Source organism: Physcomitrium patens, chromosome 15 (assembly GCF_059467195.1).
Source record: "Physcomitrium patens ecotype Gransden chromosome 15, ASM5946719v1, whole genome shotgun sequence".
NCBI lineage: Eukaryota > Viridiplantae > Streptophyta > Bryopsida > Funariales > Funariaceae > Physcomitrium > Physcomitrium patens.
The window spans coordinates 8,249,210-8,267,185 of NC_143424.1; the positions used below are offsets into that span (position 1 = coordinate 8,249,210).

The following is a 17,976-nucleotide window of genomic DNA, read 5'->3' on the forward strand; positions in this document are numbered from 1 at the left end:
TTATTTTTATTTTTCAAAATGTAAATCCATTGAGTACATTTTTAATTTTGAAAATCCCTCAAATGCTTAATATTAATCCAAATGACATGAAACAAACTCTCAAAAATCTCTTCTTAAGTTTTCTCCCAAATCTTGTTCTTTGATTTGTAAAAGAATCCTAGAATTGTTGTAGGTGCACAATTTTGTGTCTTGAGGTTTAATTTTGATCCAATTTCACAACTGGTCCTTTTTAGATATCAATTTTTGATAATTTGAGGTAATATTTGCTTCAACCTATTGTTAACTCTTTCTTAAAGATGCCAATATTATTTACTTATCTCATTTATTTTGATTTGAGACTTTTATGCCCTTGTAAAATAAATAGAAATTCCTTCTATAAAAGGTACTATTAAGACTAAACTTTTTATTACCTTTCTATTATTTATCTTTGTTTTTTTACTTCATCTTTCTACTAGGCTCTTCTATAAAAACACCCATATTTTTATTTTTCACCATATAGTCATGTTATCACACAATAATGTATCCTAACTTGCAAGGCAAGTTTCTCATATTTATCTTGTATAGTTAACTTGTACCACAAGCTACCAATACATGCCACATATGGCTAACTTGTTAGCCAAGTTTCTAACCTATTAATCAATTATAAACATGTATAAAATTAAAGCCATGTCTATGAAGCTTTTAAGAAGCTTTTCTATAAGATATTATTAAATTTATCTACTTTATTTACTTCTACTTATTCATATTATATAAGTAATTATTCAAATAAATATGTATATTCCTAACATGTATATTTTAAAAATAATTCTACAAACTTGATTTTGATATATTTTTGACAATAAAATCAAATCCTACACCTAAATCACAAATTAAATATAATACATTAATTTTTCTTACTCTTTTATTAATGTATATATATATATATATATATATATGTGTGTATAATATATAAAAAAATATAAAATATAAATAATTCATAATCTAAATTCATGAATAAAAATATTATTTAAAATAAACTAAAATTATACTTTTCTATGTTACTCACCAAATAATATATAAAATTTAGTTTCAATCTTTTTTTCTTCTTTTTATGAATTATATCCTCTAATTTTAATTTATTTGATAATCACATTAGACACTTTTTTTACATTTTTCATAAAAAACATTAAGCCACAACAAACCTATTTACATAGGTAGCATCCAAGATAGATGATCATAAAGAAATAATAATAATAATAATAATAATTAATAACTAAAATAAATAAATAAATAAATTTAAAATTTGCAACTTCTTATAAATACACCAAATACAAAAACCAATTCAATTATTGTCTTACAACTCAATAAAGCATGTAATTCCACAACTCAAATCCTAAGTGCAAATCCTTACCAAAAAATTCACACAAACCACACTATTGTTGATGCTAGACATATAAGCAAATTTCGACTTGATTTCAAACGTTTTAATGCTGATGATAGATTGTTGCATCTTAATGTGGCATTTTTGAAGCACTTTGTCATCAAAGTAGTGACAAATACATTACAATTTGAAGCTCAAGGTGAAAAGCTGACCAATGGATTGACTAGCAGTGAACTTAAATTGAAATTGATCACAAGTTGGGTGCAAAAGGCAGCAACCATGTGCAGGTCTCAGATTGGAGATTCCAGCATTGATAGAACTACTTCAAAAGAAGCAAACCTTGAAACCATTTGTGAATGATGTTATGAATCAAAGTTCATACTCCATTCGATGTGCAATTTTAAGCACAATTCTGCCCAAACCCCAAAAGCTGTTACAGATCATCTATGATCTTTCTTACCTGCAATGTTGTTGTTTCTAGGACACCTACTCATTGAAGCTCATGCATTTGAGTGGTAAATTATCGAAATGATTATATTATATAACTTATGTTTTCATTTATACTATTTGCATTTTTCCGACAGTACTTATTTAAGATGAACATACGAAATCTAAAATAAACCTTGGCAGTCATTGTGACCATCTGTGAAGCTGATTAGGGACATGCACTGTCGATTGGTTTGAAAAATGAACAGAACAATCACCTTGCTGTCTATAGAAACTAACACCTTCGGAAATCTAGTTTCAAACGAAGATGGAACATTTTAACAAAGTTCCCTGCCTGGAACTGTAATTAAGTGAGAAAACACTACAAGAAACAGGATCAAAGATTTAAATCAAACAAAGCAAGAGTATTGAAGGTCATATACCTCACTCCTTCAAGAATCTGTCTTCAGCTGGTAGTGACCCCATGGAACGATAACTATGCTACAAAGGGTGTGTTACATATTTATACTACAACGGAAAGTCTCTGTAGAATGAGTCTACTATTACAAAACCTTGATGAGGTGCTGAGTAGCTGAGATACTACCAAGTATGACCTGATAATGTGTAGGGTTTGTCTGTTTGTACATGTTGAATGAACCCGAGGGTGTAACATGGCATGCTAAAGCCTAAAATAGGACGAAAAAAATCAAGTCCCGTCTATCATAAGACAACCGCTGAGAACCGGATTCTCATCCTTCACTTCTTGCCTAATCCAGTAGGCTCCGAGACCTCACTTGCCAATATTACTAATGTGAAAGGGCTCAGCACAGAACTTCTTCTCGTGCCTGAGAAGCAATGATAAAGCAATTAACAAGGATTGTAAGTCTTGTATGTCTTTGGAGTGAAGGAGACGGCAAAAAGGAAAATGTCATGTAAACAAAAAATGGTTTCTCTATTTGGTTAAGGTCACAATCACAGGTAGACGTCACAGCACCGTGTTGATATGCAGGGCTTTCATGAGAGCTGTAGCCACTTGCTTCACAAGCACTTGTCCACCTGTTCGCTCCCCATCACGTCTTTCTTCGATGAGCTTTTGTAGCCTGGATGGCAAGTCGTGCTCCGCTATGAGCTGCTTTGGACGCGGGTGATGCTCATAAACAACCTGCAAGAACACGTTCAGCCTCAGGTAGCGACTACAGTGCCAGTGTGGTTTCCAAATTTCAGTCCTAAAAACTCCATTCCTCGTAATACTTTCATTGAGTAGATAACTCAGCCTCGGAGAGAGAAGGGATCACGAGATTTCGATTTATGCCTCACACCAGATACGACTTTAAATGTCTCAAAAACTTCAATTAATACAACTCATTTTAAAAAGATAACCTGAACTATCAAATGCCAAAGAAGTCTTTATGATTTAAACACTACATATCATACTAGTAGCATTTGATATGTCATCTACCTACACATGTATAAAAGTCAAGCTCGTTCTCCGCAGTATTATTGTACTAACCTTAATCATTTTGAGTAGTAGTAGACGTGCAATTGCTTCTTTGTGATCAAGGCGCCCAACAATCAAAGGCGTCAAACCTGAAACTGCTAAGGCTGTATTCAAGCGGACCGATTTGCTGCAAGTCACCAATTACAAGCCAGAACAGTATAAGCGCATCGTAAAGCCGTCCACTTTCCATAATTTCCAGTGAATGATCAGCTCTACAAACAAATACATGTAGCGCTTCATTAAAGCAGACACCCAAAAAAGTTGTTTACCTTCTATCAATAACAAAATGGTTAATATAAAATAAATTAGATGAAATCTCACTCTAACATGTATAGCTACCGGTGATAGCAGAGAGTATGTTACACACGTTATCATTTTAAGAAACGGCTCAAGGATTTGCACGAAAGAGTTTCCACCACACGATCGGAAGAACTCCACCAACTTCAATATAGATTCCTGCTTTAACAGCAAAGATTCGACCTTGCGCTGCTCATTGTCGTGAGCTAGACACACAGCAAGTGAATCTATTGCAGTCACGGCCCAATCCTTATCATCTAGTAAATTCAGGTAGATGTCAAGTCCCTTGTAGGCTCTAAGTTGCTCCCTGTATTTATCAGTTAGTGAGAGAAATTGTAAGAAATATAGAAATGAAGCAAATAAATGATTTTAAATATGAAAATTTGGATAACTACAAAACTGTTGAAAACCTCATACTTACTGCAAAAAAAATATTAAAATAAGATTTCTGCAAAAACTTCTGAATAAATTTCCCAACATAGCGAACTACTCGTTTCAGTTTGATCATAACTCTTTCAATCGAAAAGCAAGCGTTTCGAGACAAGTTAAGGGGATGAGCTCCACGATTGTTACCTGGTGTAGCGAGATGCATGTGCCATATCACACAGTAATGGTAAGGCATAATGCTTTAGAGGAGAATCAGACAATATGAAATGCATCAAATGAGGGATAATCCCACTTTCCGCAGCTTGCTCTTGCCGACGTTTATTGATTTTGCACAAGTTGTGTAAAGAGCTCAATACCTGAGCCCACAACAGGTATTAGGGTGTTGAAAGCATCGGTGTCAATTAATTAAAACCTTACGTATGTATGTGCCCTTCCAAGAACCACGAAAAAATTTGAGATGTTAATTGCAATTTCTAAGAATCGGTGCATTTCGCACCATCTTATCACATTACGCAGCTCCAGAGCAAGCTTCCCATGCAATTCTGGGTGTTCGAGATATTCACCTCATTTTGGATGATGTCCGCATACAACCCATCTCGATGTTCAAGGAAAGGCACGAGATGCTTGATAGCATCTGCTCGTTGCAAAGCCTCCAGTGTGTTGGGCTCTGTTGAAAGTTGGTTTATACACCTTAATATCTACACAAACAGAGATTATCGATCAACTCAATACTCAAAATCTTGCTCTCAATAGATGCGCCATATTTTCATAATCAGAATAACAGGAATGACCACATTCAACTAATCAACCGACACTAGCATAAAAGTTGACGACAAAACGAAAGTCATAAGGTTTCTGCAAATTTGAGATGTTGTAAGGATAGACGCCAAAAGGATGCAGAACAGTATGTTTTCTATCAATTGCCTTAAACTGAAAAAAATTGCACTGCTAGTCCACTACACATCATAAAAGAAGAGACTCGCATGCATTTTAACAAATTGAGGGTGTATCAGATTGGAAAGAGTTGCTCAAAAATAACGTGCCACCATACCTTGACAAGAATAGGGGCCTCCAACTTATTCAGCATCTGAAACAGTCGGATTAAAAGGCTAAGACCGCACATAAAAGACTTCACAACAGCGTCTCCCGCTGAAAACTCCACAAGTAAGTCCGACACTTTCGTGGTGTACTCACGTGCCTCATCAGGACTCAGTGCTGACTGCATGCGAGCAAGGAGACCCGATGAAGCCGTACTCCCAAACCGGGCATTTGGATGTCCCGACGATGATAACACACTTGATGCCGATTGGGAGGTAAGGGCTGAAACATTTGTTGCTGGTTCACCCTGCAATCCACACACAATTCAGATTCAGATGTTTCCACTATATTCGCCTTGCAACTACTACTGCGGAGTCGAACCATACACAAATAATCAAAGGCATATACCGCGTTCCAAAAGCCTTGAATATCTAGCCTTCCAGATGGAGAAGGTGACAGCCTCGCATTCCTGCCAGTTTTTGTAGAGGTGAGACCCGCCATCTCCACGGATGCGTTGTCCCTCTCCAAATCTGCATTAAAGTGACAAAATCAGGTTAAGCTAATTCAGAGAAGGTCAAAATTTCCAAAATAGCTAAAGAATACTCAAGTGTAGTGCACGCAAAGTTCACTATGAAACTCAAAAAAGTAAAAAGATCCTATAGTAAAATCATTGGTAGGAAGTGCGAGTGCGAGCACATATGAGAAGATTAGTACCTGTAGTATAAGAGTCAAAACTTCCATTTCTTCTTTGAGCATGGTGTAGGAGAGGCAAAGCGCTATCACTCCTATCAGAGGGATGTCTCACATGATCAGGGCGTCCAGGGGTAAATTTAGAACCATAGTCTTTATCCCAGAGACTGAAGAAGGTTGCCTGCCATTGGCAGAAAATGAAATTAAATGAAGACATCGCTAGATTCTCATCCATTCAAATACCACAGAAAGACGAAATGATTGTCATAAAACTTAGACATCATCAATGCAGGTAAATATCATTCCATGAAAATCGGGATTGGCAGAAATAGATAGGTAAAATGAGACTTTTTGTTTGGTCAATGTTAGCATGCATGGAAACCTGGGATGAAGGATCGGCAGGAGCATGTCCATTGCGATGGACTGGTTCAAACACGGCCCATGAAGTCTCTGCAGGTATCAGAGGCCTACTTGAATCTCCGTTTGAGCGCGCATCATCTTCTTTTCCAAAACGATTATAGTCTGATAGCAATATATTATCCCCTAACTGCAGAAATGGATTCGTCCCTGCTGCATGCTGTCTCCAATTATCTAGAGCAGCAGCTTTTGCTTGATCGAGCTGGCCTGAATGACCTCGAGTGTGTAGTTCCACTTGACCAGGAAGATGTCTGAGGTAATCTGGAAGAGCAGTAGACTTATGAGGCTGACCTGGCAGCAACTTATGCATCTCTACATCTGAAGCTCCTGCTGCCGCTCCATTATCTGCATACGATATTTTTTAAGCTTTCAATGTGAGGCTTTCATTCCAAATAAAATTGATCCTCTACCTGTACAACTTGGAACTCTTATGTTATATACTAGTCCTCTACTTGCACCGACCTTAATAGATAAATTCTCTTATATTTAGAAAATGATACCACTGCAGATAACAGACTTCAAATCCAACGAGGTAGACGATACCTGTAGGATTGTATACATGATTCTCTGCTGTGGTTGTGGTGGTACTTGAAGCTCCCGTTTGAAGGCCAGCTCTGATAACTTCATTGAGATTATGAAGAGTGTTGACTAACCGAACAAGCACACCACTCTTTGCAAAAATGCGGCAGAAGTCATTCTTGGACGTTGAGCTCTGTAAATCAAACACCTGCCACATACCATCAATAGCCATGTGTACCATTTCTCTGCGCACAGCCCAAAAATACTTCCTCCCATCAGTAAAAGACATGATCAAACAAATTAGCATTGTACAGAGGATCTCAACGAAAGGCTTCGGAACCCCAATTGTGTGTCCTGATTCTCTAAATATTAAATGGAACCAAGACTTTAGCCTGAGTTGTGATGATGTCTAAACTCTGGCTCAATCAGCCCAATAATATTGAGTACAATAAGTAACAGCATTACAGTCATATTCAATGGACCAAAAATTGTCACCCTAACAAATTAGTTGAAGTTTCTGAATAGCATTGATTTGTAGTGAGACAAAACGTGCACAAAGATTTACGAAGGATATCCAAGGTCCTGGGTAAATTGCTATAATTGAGGCCGAAACAACAGCACAGAATGCAGGGAATACAAGAATACTATCTACGATTACAGAAACCAGTACCTATATTTAGCGTAATCTGGCTCCAGAAATCCCACTAATACAGGAAGACCCCGACATGAGATGAACATCTGCAAAGTTGTCGCACTGCATGAACACGAAATAAGAAGAGTAAGAATTTGTATGCAGCAGATACTTACTCTCCACAGCTAGGAATTGCGACTACTTGGAATCATTGCGTGTGCGAATGAATATACTGTTTATCACCTCGTTCAAGCGTCGACTACAAACTATATTAGGGTTTAAAATAAATGTCACAGATACTAGAAGTCAAACAGTAACAAAGATTTCATATCTACAAGTAGCCCTTTACCTTGTATGACAGAGCTGTCGCACAAAATTAGAGACCTCCATCCGAATGTCGCGGGATCGTTCTGTACTTGCAAAGCTTGTAACCACAGGCACCTGTAGAAATGGATCTCTTGAGTACAATCCGCAAAGAAAAAATCCATATGTAATGTGTTACTATTGAACACTGGTGAACGATAATCTGCAAATGAAACATTTGCCGAAAGATCGCAAGACTAAGATTTCATGATTATAATTAAAGGCATTTGCGACAGAAAACGGGTTCTTTTCGAAAATTACCAAGCCAATAAGGCACGCGTTTTCCTGAAGCTCAACATGGTCTTGTATGACGTGGTTTATAACGCGCAGAACTTCATACAAGACCTGCCCAATCACCTCCCCAGGTCATAATTGAGCATGTCACACTTGCACTCTCAAGTGCAAATCGCACCGTGTAAACACCATACAGAGAATTCACCTAAAAAGATTGAACAGCTTACAAATGGTACCAAACATTTAAATCGGAGAAGGAAACAAAAAGCAAAAAGCTTCATTCTGCTACTCCAATGTGAGGTGGACGCTCTCTGGTGTACCTAATAACATGCAAATCACAGAACTACATTGACTATCCTTTTTACTGCAAAACGACCACCCATCACAAGATAGGATAATAACCCATGCTTCTTACTCTATTGTTACTGGTTTCAAGCATGTCCATCAAAGGTATGAGACCATGACGGCTCATTAAACGTGATTTCTGATTTGGAAATTCTCGAAGTATGAGAACCAGCCTTTGGCACACTGGAATCACAGCCTCTTCTGGTTCATCGAGCTTGACCATCCCCATTAACCTAGTAAATTCTGAGGCCTGATTCCCATTTTCCAACAAAGAATGTACCACTTTCAAGAATATTGCAAATATTAGCACCAAGTAACCTCAAGCACTTCAAGCCAAAGAGTTCAATCATGCTATTTACAACCTAATATACTAATAAATGATAAGCTGATGGGACACTGATACCGTACCTGCTTGGCAAAGTACTCTCGAGCTTGAGCGTTGGTCTCAAAACCCTGCAGTACCATGGGCCAAGTAACTTAGAAACATACTTCATTTATTACATTCCACTAATCCCCACGAAGAGTATAGGAACAGAATTTATCTCTTCTATGTTAGGGGTTTTCTTTACAAGCCTGGGCAGAGCGTATTTGAAGGGTACATTGCATGAAAGTGTAATTATACTCACAACACGTAGGGTGAAGACGATGCATTCATCTTCATTTGTGCAAATATCTTTACGCATGAGAATATTTTACACAGGTAAAAATACGAGTAAACTTATGAAATAAATTGTCATCACAAAAGCCCTCCGAGAAACAACGTAGCTAAAAATATTGCTTCGTAGATTCAACCCCTTTGTATCTGGACCGCAGTTAGTTCTTAACAAATGTGAATTTCAGTAATCCAGAAAAGCAACATGTGAAGATAGCAGACTAAAGATAAGGATAATCAGAAATTAATAATAAAAATTAAGTACAGAAAATATGGCCCTGAAATTGAGAAACGATTGTTGGATAATAATGTTGTAAATCAACTTTCAGTTACAAAAAATTGGCTGAGGGTTGCTTGGTAACGAGGACCGTACCAATTCACCAATATCAAATTCGTTTTCATCGGCAATAATGAGTGCTTTGAAGGAGTTCGGATTACTTTTTCTGGTAACATCTGATTTCAGTTGCTTCTGAGAAACCTGAGACTTCAATCTGGATCTATTTAGTACAAAAGAAACAGAGTTCCCGGGAGGAGGAGCATTGGATGGAGCAGATGTCGATGCTTCTTCTTCACCGCCATGAGAATCGTCCATAAAATCTTCCATCAGCCCATCCAAGGAGAGATCCTTATACACACCAAGCTGACCTCCACTTCCAGAATAAGTAGTCAACCCCTGTTGCGATCGAGCAGAAAGATCACCGATGTCAAAATAACCACTATAATATGAAAAGCAGCCAAGGCATTGTAAGACATAAGGTGCAAAATAACAAGATAAAGGTATCAACCAAGTAATTGGCAAGTATTATGCTATGCCACCTCCTCCAAAGTGCAAAAGAAACAAAATGAACATACTGATAATTCTTTGCCTGTTAAATCACCATCGAAAAATCTTCTTAACAATCATTTGCTCTGCTACTCATTCGATTCAGTTTATCCCGCAAGAACATGAGAATCCGGAAAAAAAAAATTATCTGAACTATACCTCAGGATTGAACAGAGATCCATTCGGTTCTAGTTGCAATTCAATGTCCTCTTTCTTGCCTTCCATCAGATTTTTTACCTCCGCATGGTCGTCACTATAATTTCCGCTCAAATGCAACCTCCCTAATAAAGATATGGGTTCGTTGTCAACCCAGCGCCTACCCATATCATCATGCAACGGCTCACCAGCCAGTCCTGCTTTGCCATTCATTTCCAGCGCACTCCTAATTTCTGGTCTCGAAGTTACAGAATCAGGAGACTCAACTTGAGCTAGAACATGCCCCCCAGCTGGGTGCAAGTTTGTGATTGGGTCCAGCTTGCACTGTTTGTTTAGGTCATTCCCAGTGGGTTCAGGTTGACGAGAGTTCTGACTACCCGACAATCTTTGAAGATGTGAGACGGCATGACGAGGTATTCGTATTAGAGCCCGACGACTGATACTGCTCTGACTACTACTAGCAGCACTTGCTTCATTGCTCATTGTCGGTGAATGGATTTTCAAGTCATCCTCCTGAATACAAACAATATCAGTCACTAAGCAGTCAGATGCTGAGAATGAGCATAGGATTGTTTGAGACAACCGTCGGTTATTGAACCACAAACTGCTTCCACGACAGAAAGAGTATACTGACAAGCAGCTATATAAGTCAATTCAGCTGAAAAGCTAATCCACCACAATCTCTAGTAGTGATGCAGGCTGTATAGAACAACTAAGCTTCAAGCGAAATTACACAACAATTACCTTACAAATTATTCGCTTGCCAAATCTACAGCTTAGCACACAAACCGTCCAGCCAGAAACGAAGTGCTCTTAGCTGGACCGTCTGCAAATTACCATGCAAAAAGACGCGATCTCTTTGTAAAGTTCCTCTATGCATTCATTTCATTTTAACATATTTGATTAAGGCTTATGATGAATTTTTAACATGACAAGTTGGAGACTTACCGAGCATGATTCAAAGGGATCCCTCATTATAAGGGATTCCTCTTGCTCACCAGGAGCGTTCTGCTGATTCTGCTCCTCGATTGTCCTTTCCACGACAGTCGATACAACCTCTGGAATATTGCTGCATCAAGATGGATCAAGGAAATGAAGAATAGTAAAAATAAATCCCACTTGTAATTTTGAAGCGCCGCTCAATGGTTAAATTTCCGATGCAAAAATAAGTATCAATCGTTAAGGACTAAATGTCAGTTAAATAACATACTCAGTACACCATTAATGCAAGTCAATTTATTAAGACTTGAATACAGTGAGAAGCCTGCCTCAATTTCATTGTTGACCAAGCTAAATTTGCCTAAGCTTCGATTAGAATGCAGGATGGGAGCGAAGGAATAATTTACATGCTAGATCATCTGAACACCTAGCATGATATGGAGGGAATTCCTGTCCTGCACCTAGTACGTACATACCTATCCAGTGTGCTTTGAAGATTCCGCCTGGAGTTGCGGAGCCAAGGATGGTTTAACAGGGTCTTCGCGTCTGGCCGCAACTTTGCATCCTGTTGGTATGATTCAGTTAATAAAGATTACGAACAACCCACCCAGCATTCCAAAGAGAACTACGGACAAATGTTTTCAAGATACACAAAGTTAACGATTTTATGCCATGCTATCAATTATTTTACGCGCCATGAACAGGTCCTTCAGCACGAAAAGAAACAAGTTGTTCAGTTACGCAAACCTTCTGAAAGCATTGAAGAAGAAAATCCGTGATTGCGTCGGACACATGCTCAGGCAATGGAGGCCGTGGATCCTGCTTCCATAACACAACCCTGGAACAAAGTTCAGTATCTTTCACACAAATCAAATCCTCTTCCGCCATATTGAATTATTTGCCGATCCACGAAATAACTCGCAAATTTTTGCTCAGCCTTCATCACAAGCTGGAAAAATTAGGTGCTGCCAAAAGTTGACTGAACAAAAGAGCAATATGCAGCCACTAGCCAATGTACAGGCAACAGGGAGGCTAAATAAAATTGGAAGGCACCAAAACTAGACACATGAAAACACTTTGCATATTTCAAGGGATGAAGTACGACCTGAACGATACGGTAAAGAGCTGGCATCGGTTGCAGCTCATAATAAGGTGGTATGCAAGTTAAAAGTTCAATTACTGTACACCCAACACTCCAAATGTCCGATGCTGCGCTTACTCCTGACATTTCAATCACCTAGCAACACAACACAGATCCATAAACTTATCATTTAGTCCAGTATTAACATCAAATTACAGCAGTTAACGAGCTGGCTCTATACAACCCCAGTACCTATTAAAACCATCCAAGAACCTGAGCATTGTGAAAGTACAATAACATATCTGAAATTGAACTGCCAGAAAGTAACATACAGCTGAGACATAGAAGATCTTAAACCGAGACATATTTGCATTGACCACTAAAACATTTCTTTTAACCTAGAGCAGCTCTAAATATCATAGATTTAGAAATTTGCTCAAACTGATGATGATGCGTGCGAGAACAATCTCAGCGTGATATACACTGGCGACAATATACATAGAACTCAAAGTGCTAAGAGGTGGCACAGAGATTTGTGAACTCTAAATATATATTTAGAGCTAGACTGTTCCGGGGAACAAGGAGTGCATGGAAACAAGACCTCTGGAGCCATCCAATAGGGCGTTCCGACAACAGAATGTGTATTGATATCAGCTTCAGTCAGCTTTGTTGCAACTCCAAAATCAGCAAGCTTCACCAATCCCTGATACAACAAACCCATATTTTAGGTTTATGACTTACAAATCCACAACCATTCACACACAAATACATATATCTATATCTATGTATATATATATATATATATATATATATATATATATATATATATAAAAGTAACTGTAGTTGGCTAAAGTGTACCTCTTTGGTCGTAAGAATGTTAGCGCCCTTAATATCACGGTGAATGACACCTTGTTCGTGAAGATATACTAGTCCTTCCAGGACCTGCATCGCACAATACTGCTTAGGCCAATCCTAGGAATTGCTGTTTACCAAGCAAAGGAGATTCAACCGTGAGGATTAAACACGGATAGGACAAAATGACAAGAAATTAGTAATATTTGTTCAGAATCTAGAGCTAGGCACGAAATACAAACATTCGTTAACAGGTATATTGAATTAATTAAAACCCTACTCTAGACCAAGCCACCTTTAGAATTACACCACCTATACACTTCTAAACCTTACCTAGCCAAAAAGATATTGCTACACGAAACAAAAATATAACGCACCACATTGAAACGTAAGTGAAATATGCAATTACCAAAGGTGCTAACCTGGGCAATGTACACAGCGACCAAAGATTCTGGAAACGCTCCAAATTTGTTTGGTTTAATTATGCTAGCCAGAGATCCATTTTCCACAAACCTAAAATCGACGAAGTATTCATCACTTAATAATATCCAGATTCTGGTCCAAGTGATGAAATTCAAAAGCACGTGCTTTCAAGAACATCACAATTCCAGGGCCTGAATCAGTTGAACTTACTCGAGAATAATGTAGAGATGTGTTTTGGTCTTGAAGGAACCTTGATACTTGACTATATTCCTATGATTCAGGTTCTGTGTAAAGAAAGATCAATAAGCACAATCTTCCCAGTTCAGCAACACACGGAGAAGACATATAGCAACACATTTTTTGTAATTGGGGTCGATAGCAGTAGAACTGATTGTGTTTATCTTTGGTACTCTTAAGGAATGTTTAACATTTCAAAGAAAAACAGGAATGTATCATATCCAACTTACAACAAAAGTCCCAAAACCTTCAATCTGGTTCTCACAAAAACAGCAATCCAGTGATGACTTGCAATTATAGATTGAATGAAACTCGAGAATTCATAAGTGATTATACAAGATACCTTTAAAAGATCAATCTCTGACTGCAATAATTTTCAAGGAATCCACAAAAAACCCCCCAATGATCCCTGTGTTAGACAAACGATAAAGGAGATGCACATAAAGTTCCCATGCTCTTGAAAGGATTAATTGCCAAGAGTACATTGTGTAACAACTAGTCGCAACTCACTGTTGAAGGGACACTAAACAACATATAATAAAAATAAATAAATAAACTGAATACATTCGCTTCACATCTACCCACAAATATTATCAACCATCCACACTGCGTCTAAAAAATAAGTATATACGTTGCAATGATAGGACCACACCCACCATAATGCTGGCCAGATCTTCGGACGGGATATTCTCCAGCGAAACCTGTTTGATCGCCACAAAATCTCCATTGTCCAAATCCAATCCCTTGTACACTCGGCCATATGCCCCTTTACCGATTTCATCTCCCAGCAACTGCCAACCATCAAACCATATGACATCATATTACATCACTGGATGCAAGTAAGAGTCTCTGGAAAAGCCAGATACCAGCGATTGTTGCTAGTTCGTATGTTCATATCTCATACTAATGTTCCCCAGCTTCTAATCTAAATAACAGATGCTGGTTTCCCAGGAACGATTATGGTAACAAGATGGTACAGGAAACTGGAGACCGGACTTGAGAAACATGTGCGGAAATTCATTCTTCAGCTACAAAATCTTAATGTAAAGGAGAGAAAACTCCACTACTACATTAATTCCACGTCATCATCTCTAAAAGGTCATTGAGAGCAGCGACTTTTGCCACAAAAGCACACCAATCCGAGATTAAAGTACGATTGCATGCTTGTACCGAACACAGGAGCTTAATTTTCGAAGTAATTGTGCCAGTTTCATACGCATCGAGAATCAGACGTGGAACTAGAATGCGCAAAGTTTACAACCTTCCATAGGACAATTTCAGAATTTTTTCAAGGCTCAAGTATCGAGCGGCTGCGATCCCCACTAAAACTCGTCAAGACTAGTCACTACATTTTCCAACAAGATATTCTACGACCTCCACCGTCAGCAAACTCCAGGTATTCTCTGGCCAGCGCCTTACTAATTGATTGCAAATATCCGTTGAATTAAAGCCAGGCCCCAAATATTAGAAACAAAGAGCTCTCAGCTCCTGCAAAATTTGTGACCCTCGAGAACTTTGTATCTCCAGTCTAAAATTGAGAAACAAAAAAAAATGCATTCTTAGACAAAGGCATTCAAAGCAAGCTCATGGATCGGGGATCAGTACAACCCTCTGATATCGTATTGTACGTAAATATTGCCAAAGTGGAGCGATACAATTGCTGCAAGAAAAGATTGCCATAAGGAGAGAAAATTGCTCACATATTTATCATTGAGGGTTTTAGATTTGTGAAAGTGAGAGGCTCCATGACGTGACATAGTGAGAAGATCTGAACGAGGCCCCAAATCCGGCCTTTTCCCAAGAGTAGCACGTTTCCGCAGCTCTCATTGTGCTCTCATACACGCGCCAACCTCCGAATGAACGCAGAAAAAATAAAGTGCTACTTCCAGTCTCTCAAGTATTGACGCCTCGCATCCAAACCTCATCAAACATTCTAGCCATTTACGCACCATCCGCTTCCTCGCCAGCTCCACTCGACATCCTTTCTCACAAACACCACAATCTGGGAAACATCCCTGCACCGCCACCCTGTTTTATACCCAATTCCAAATTCCAACCTGCGGTCAAGTTTCCAGTTCTCCCCTCGAGGAACCCTAACCAAAACACCTTAATCAACAAGCCCAATTCCAAATCCAACAATCCGGCTCCAAAATCCGAATCCCAAACCCTATATCACAAGGTTCACAAATCACACAGCCTTGTATTCTACAAAACTTAGAAAACGAACTCCTCCACGAAGGAAACTCCTTGCCCGGCTACAAATCGGCCGCAACTCCGAGACAAACCCAAGGGCCAGAGCAGTCTCAAAGACGCATGACAGAACTAGAGATTTCTGTAATTGGAAGGGGGAAGTTGATTAGGGGGGCAGCGATGGATCGTTGCTTCCTTCCAGCGACAGAACCCCGAAGCACGTGAAATGCACGAGCAGATGACGGAAGCAGGGGGAAGCAAGCAAGGAACCAACGGAAGCGCAGGCCGAGGCCGAGGCTAGCGAGCCTGCGAGGGAGGGAGGAAGAGCAGGAGCAGGAACTCGTCAGACGGGGCAGGGGATGGTGATGGGGACTGAAGGGGACGGAGAAAGGGCCACGGCGAACAGGTCAGGTGAGGTCAGGTCTGGTAAAGAAAGATCTGGCTGGACACGAAGGAGGGAGGAGGAGCAACTCAGCAACCAACCCAGAAGCAGACAGAGACAGAGAGAGACAGAGAGAGACAGAGAGCCCTCCCTCCCTGCCTGCCAGCCTGGCTCTCTCTCTCGCTTGCCCTGTCTGCCAGCGTGGTCCTTCCGCTCTCTCTATATCGCCCTGCCCCGCCCGCCGGCAATCCCCAACCCCCTCCCCTCCCTCTTCTTCTGCCAGCCCCCTCCCCCCTGTTCTCCATCGCGTTCTCTACGTTCCCTGAGTTCTCCATATGTCTGGGTCGTTGTCTCCTCACAGCGAAGACCATAAAAAACAGCGAATCCGTGAAGGAGATATAATTATAACTGTAAGGTTCAGCCTTTTACTTTTTTACTTTTGTTTTTCGTTTTTTGTTTTGTTTTGTGGCACAAATGAAATGAGTACTTCATTGCAGGGGGACCGTTACAAGATGTTTGGTCAAAGCGGGACTGAGGAATCCCAACCAGACATGCCTCGACAGTAGACCCTTAGTATTTATATTACAACCTGTTCTCAATTGGGATCAATTCTAACAGCGGTGTGGTGGCTGTGGTGAAGCTGTTTGATTGTCCTACCATGCCTATGATCTTATTATTACCCCAACTGGTGTCAAACAAATTTTATATGTTCTCCTGTGATGTTTCTAGGGTGTTGGCTAAAACCTTTGTCTATGTGATGCAAGGGTAGTCCGTGAAGTCTTGCCATACCCTATTCATTGTCTTGTTGAGGGGCCATTCATTGTTATTAAAAACTTTGTCATTCCATCCAAACGTTATTGTCCAAAGTATTGCACAGTGGAGGAGGAACCAAATTGTGTCAAACTTACTGAATTGTTTTGGAAGTTTGTGAGCAAATATACATTGCATCCACATAAGATTAGATCATATAGGTGGACTATTTGATTTTGCTTGTATGTGGATGATCTCAAAGTACTTATTCCAGATGCGCTTTACTCTTGAGCATATCTAGAATCAGTGCAGGATGGATTTGTTGGCTCCAAGTTAAGATGTGCATAATGAATTAATATTAGAAATAATTTTATTACACTATATATTTATTGCAATAGCTTTTTGGTATATGATCTATATAAATGCCATGGTCTTCTTTGATCTGTGAGGGTGCCACACATTATCATGTTGTTGTTTGGCTATCATGTAAAAATAATGCATATATATATCTAGTATATAATTTATTAAACAATGTAATGAAAGTTATGTTATTAGATTTTAGTTGGTTACAAAATATGATTAGATTACTACTTTGAAGTAGTTACTTTAAAAGGGCTATTATTGAAGTTGATTTTATGTTAACATATATATATATATATATATATATATATAAAATATTATCAACATAAAATCAACTTTATTGGAACTTGTCCAATAAGTTAAAGCTAAATTCTCTATAGCTAGGTCTTCAATGTATTTTCAGATAGAAAATCATACCATACAACAATGTTTTGTTAATTCATCAAGGTATCAATTTGAAATTCGTCATTCCATTTTTTGATACATAGAAAGATCAAATTATCCAAATATGTTATTTATTCTTTGGTTATTTTTATAGTAAGTTAAAAGAAAAGTATATTGCCTATCCATACAAATAGTTTAAGTTCAAAGTCAAATATTATGATAACTATGTAAAAGAATTGACGTAGTATTTTTTTTAAGCCTGCATACCAATATTACTATCAAAACTTTTTCAATCAAGCATATTAGCTTGTTAACAATGGCAGCATCAAGGAACCATATTCTACTAGGAAGTAAAAAGTATTTGATCTATGAGATGAGTTTTGATATGGAATATAGTTAGTAATTAAGAATCTTAATATAAATTTTGTTAAAATTGAGGTCAAAGTAGGAGACAATGCATTCTTATCCAAAAAAGGAATAAAATCTCTATGTTGCATGGGTGATAAGAATTGGATATTGTAGAGAGCATTGTAAATATAATC

The 17,976-nt window shown here is 38.6% G+C and overlaps 1 protein-coding gene across 3 annotated transcripts; it reads right to left on the reverse strand.

Moving 5' to 3' along the window:
• Nucleotides 1–2,117: 2,117 nt before the first annotated feature.
• Nucleotides 2,118–15,894, reverse strand: LOC112292356 (MAP3K epsilon protein kinase 1). Of its 3 annotated transcripts, XM_024540723.3 has the most exons (29): nucleotides 15,069–15,894; nucleotides 14,025–14,159; nucleotides 13,712–13,732; nucleotides 13,342–13,415; nucleotides 13,131–13,221; nucleotides 12,715–12,798; nucleotides 12,458–12,559; nucleotides 11,881–12,012; nucleotides 11,523–11,594; nucleotides 11,252–11,340; nucleotides 10,785–10,905; nucleotides 9,840–10,349; nucleotides 9,231–9,530; nucleotides 8,614–8,658; nucleotides 8,276–8,455; nucleotides 7,888–7,971; nucleotides 7,613–7,704; nucleotides 7,303–7,386; nucleotides 6,657–6,877; nucleotides 6,079–6,458; nucleotides 5,721–5,877; nucleotides 5,415–5,536; nucleotides 5,020–5,313; nucleotides 4,532–4,666; nucleotides 4,155–4,324; nucleotides 3,652–3,888; nucleotides 3,297–3,411; nucleotides 2,781–2,948; nucleotides 2,118–2,631 (listed from the first exon to the last, which is right to left on the reverse strand). In XM_024540723.3, the coding sequence occupies exons 1-29, from the start codon at nucleotides 15,123–15,125 to the stop codon at nucleotides 2,608–2,610; spliced, it is 4,296 nt and encodes a 1,431-aa protein (XP_024396491.1). In that variant the 5' UTR covers nucleotides 15,126–15,894; the 3' UTR covers nucleotides 2,118–2,607. The 3 variants fall into 3 exon arrangements, with proteins under 3 accessions (XP_024396491.1, XP_090112475.1, XP_073395268.1); XM_073539167.2 differs by lacking the exon at nucleotides 2,118–2,631 and having other exon boundaries at nucleotides 2,638–2,948; XM_090256349.1 differs by lacking the exons at nucleotides 13,712–13,732; nucleotides 14,025–14,159; nucleotides 15,069–15,894 and having other exon boundaries at nucleotides 11,523–11,613.
• Nucleotides 15,895–17,976: the final 2,082 nt, after the last annotated feature.

Bases quoted from the DNA above. Each gene is read 5' to 3' on its own strand.
- LOC112292356 (XM_024540723.3), bottom strand. From the start codon at position 15,125: ATGTCACGTCATGGAGCCTCTCACTTTCACAAATCTAAAACCCTCAAT. The intron at 9,531-9,839 runs GTATAGTTCAGA...CGATCGCAACAG, and splicing joins GATCTCTGTTCAATCCTGAG to GGGTTGACTACTTATTCTGG. The intron at 2,632-2,780 runs GTGCTGTGACGT...ATTGCTTCTCAG, and splicing joins AAGCCCTGCATATCAACACG to GCACGAGAAGAAGTTCTGTG.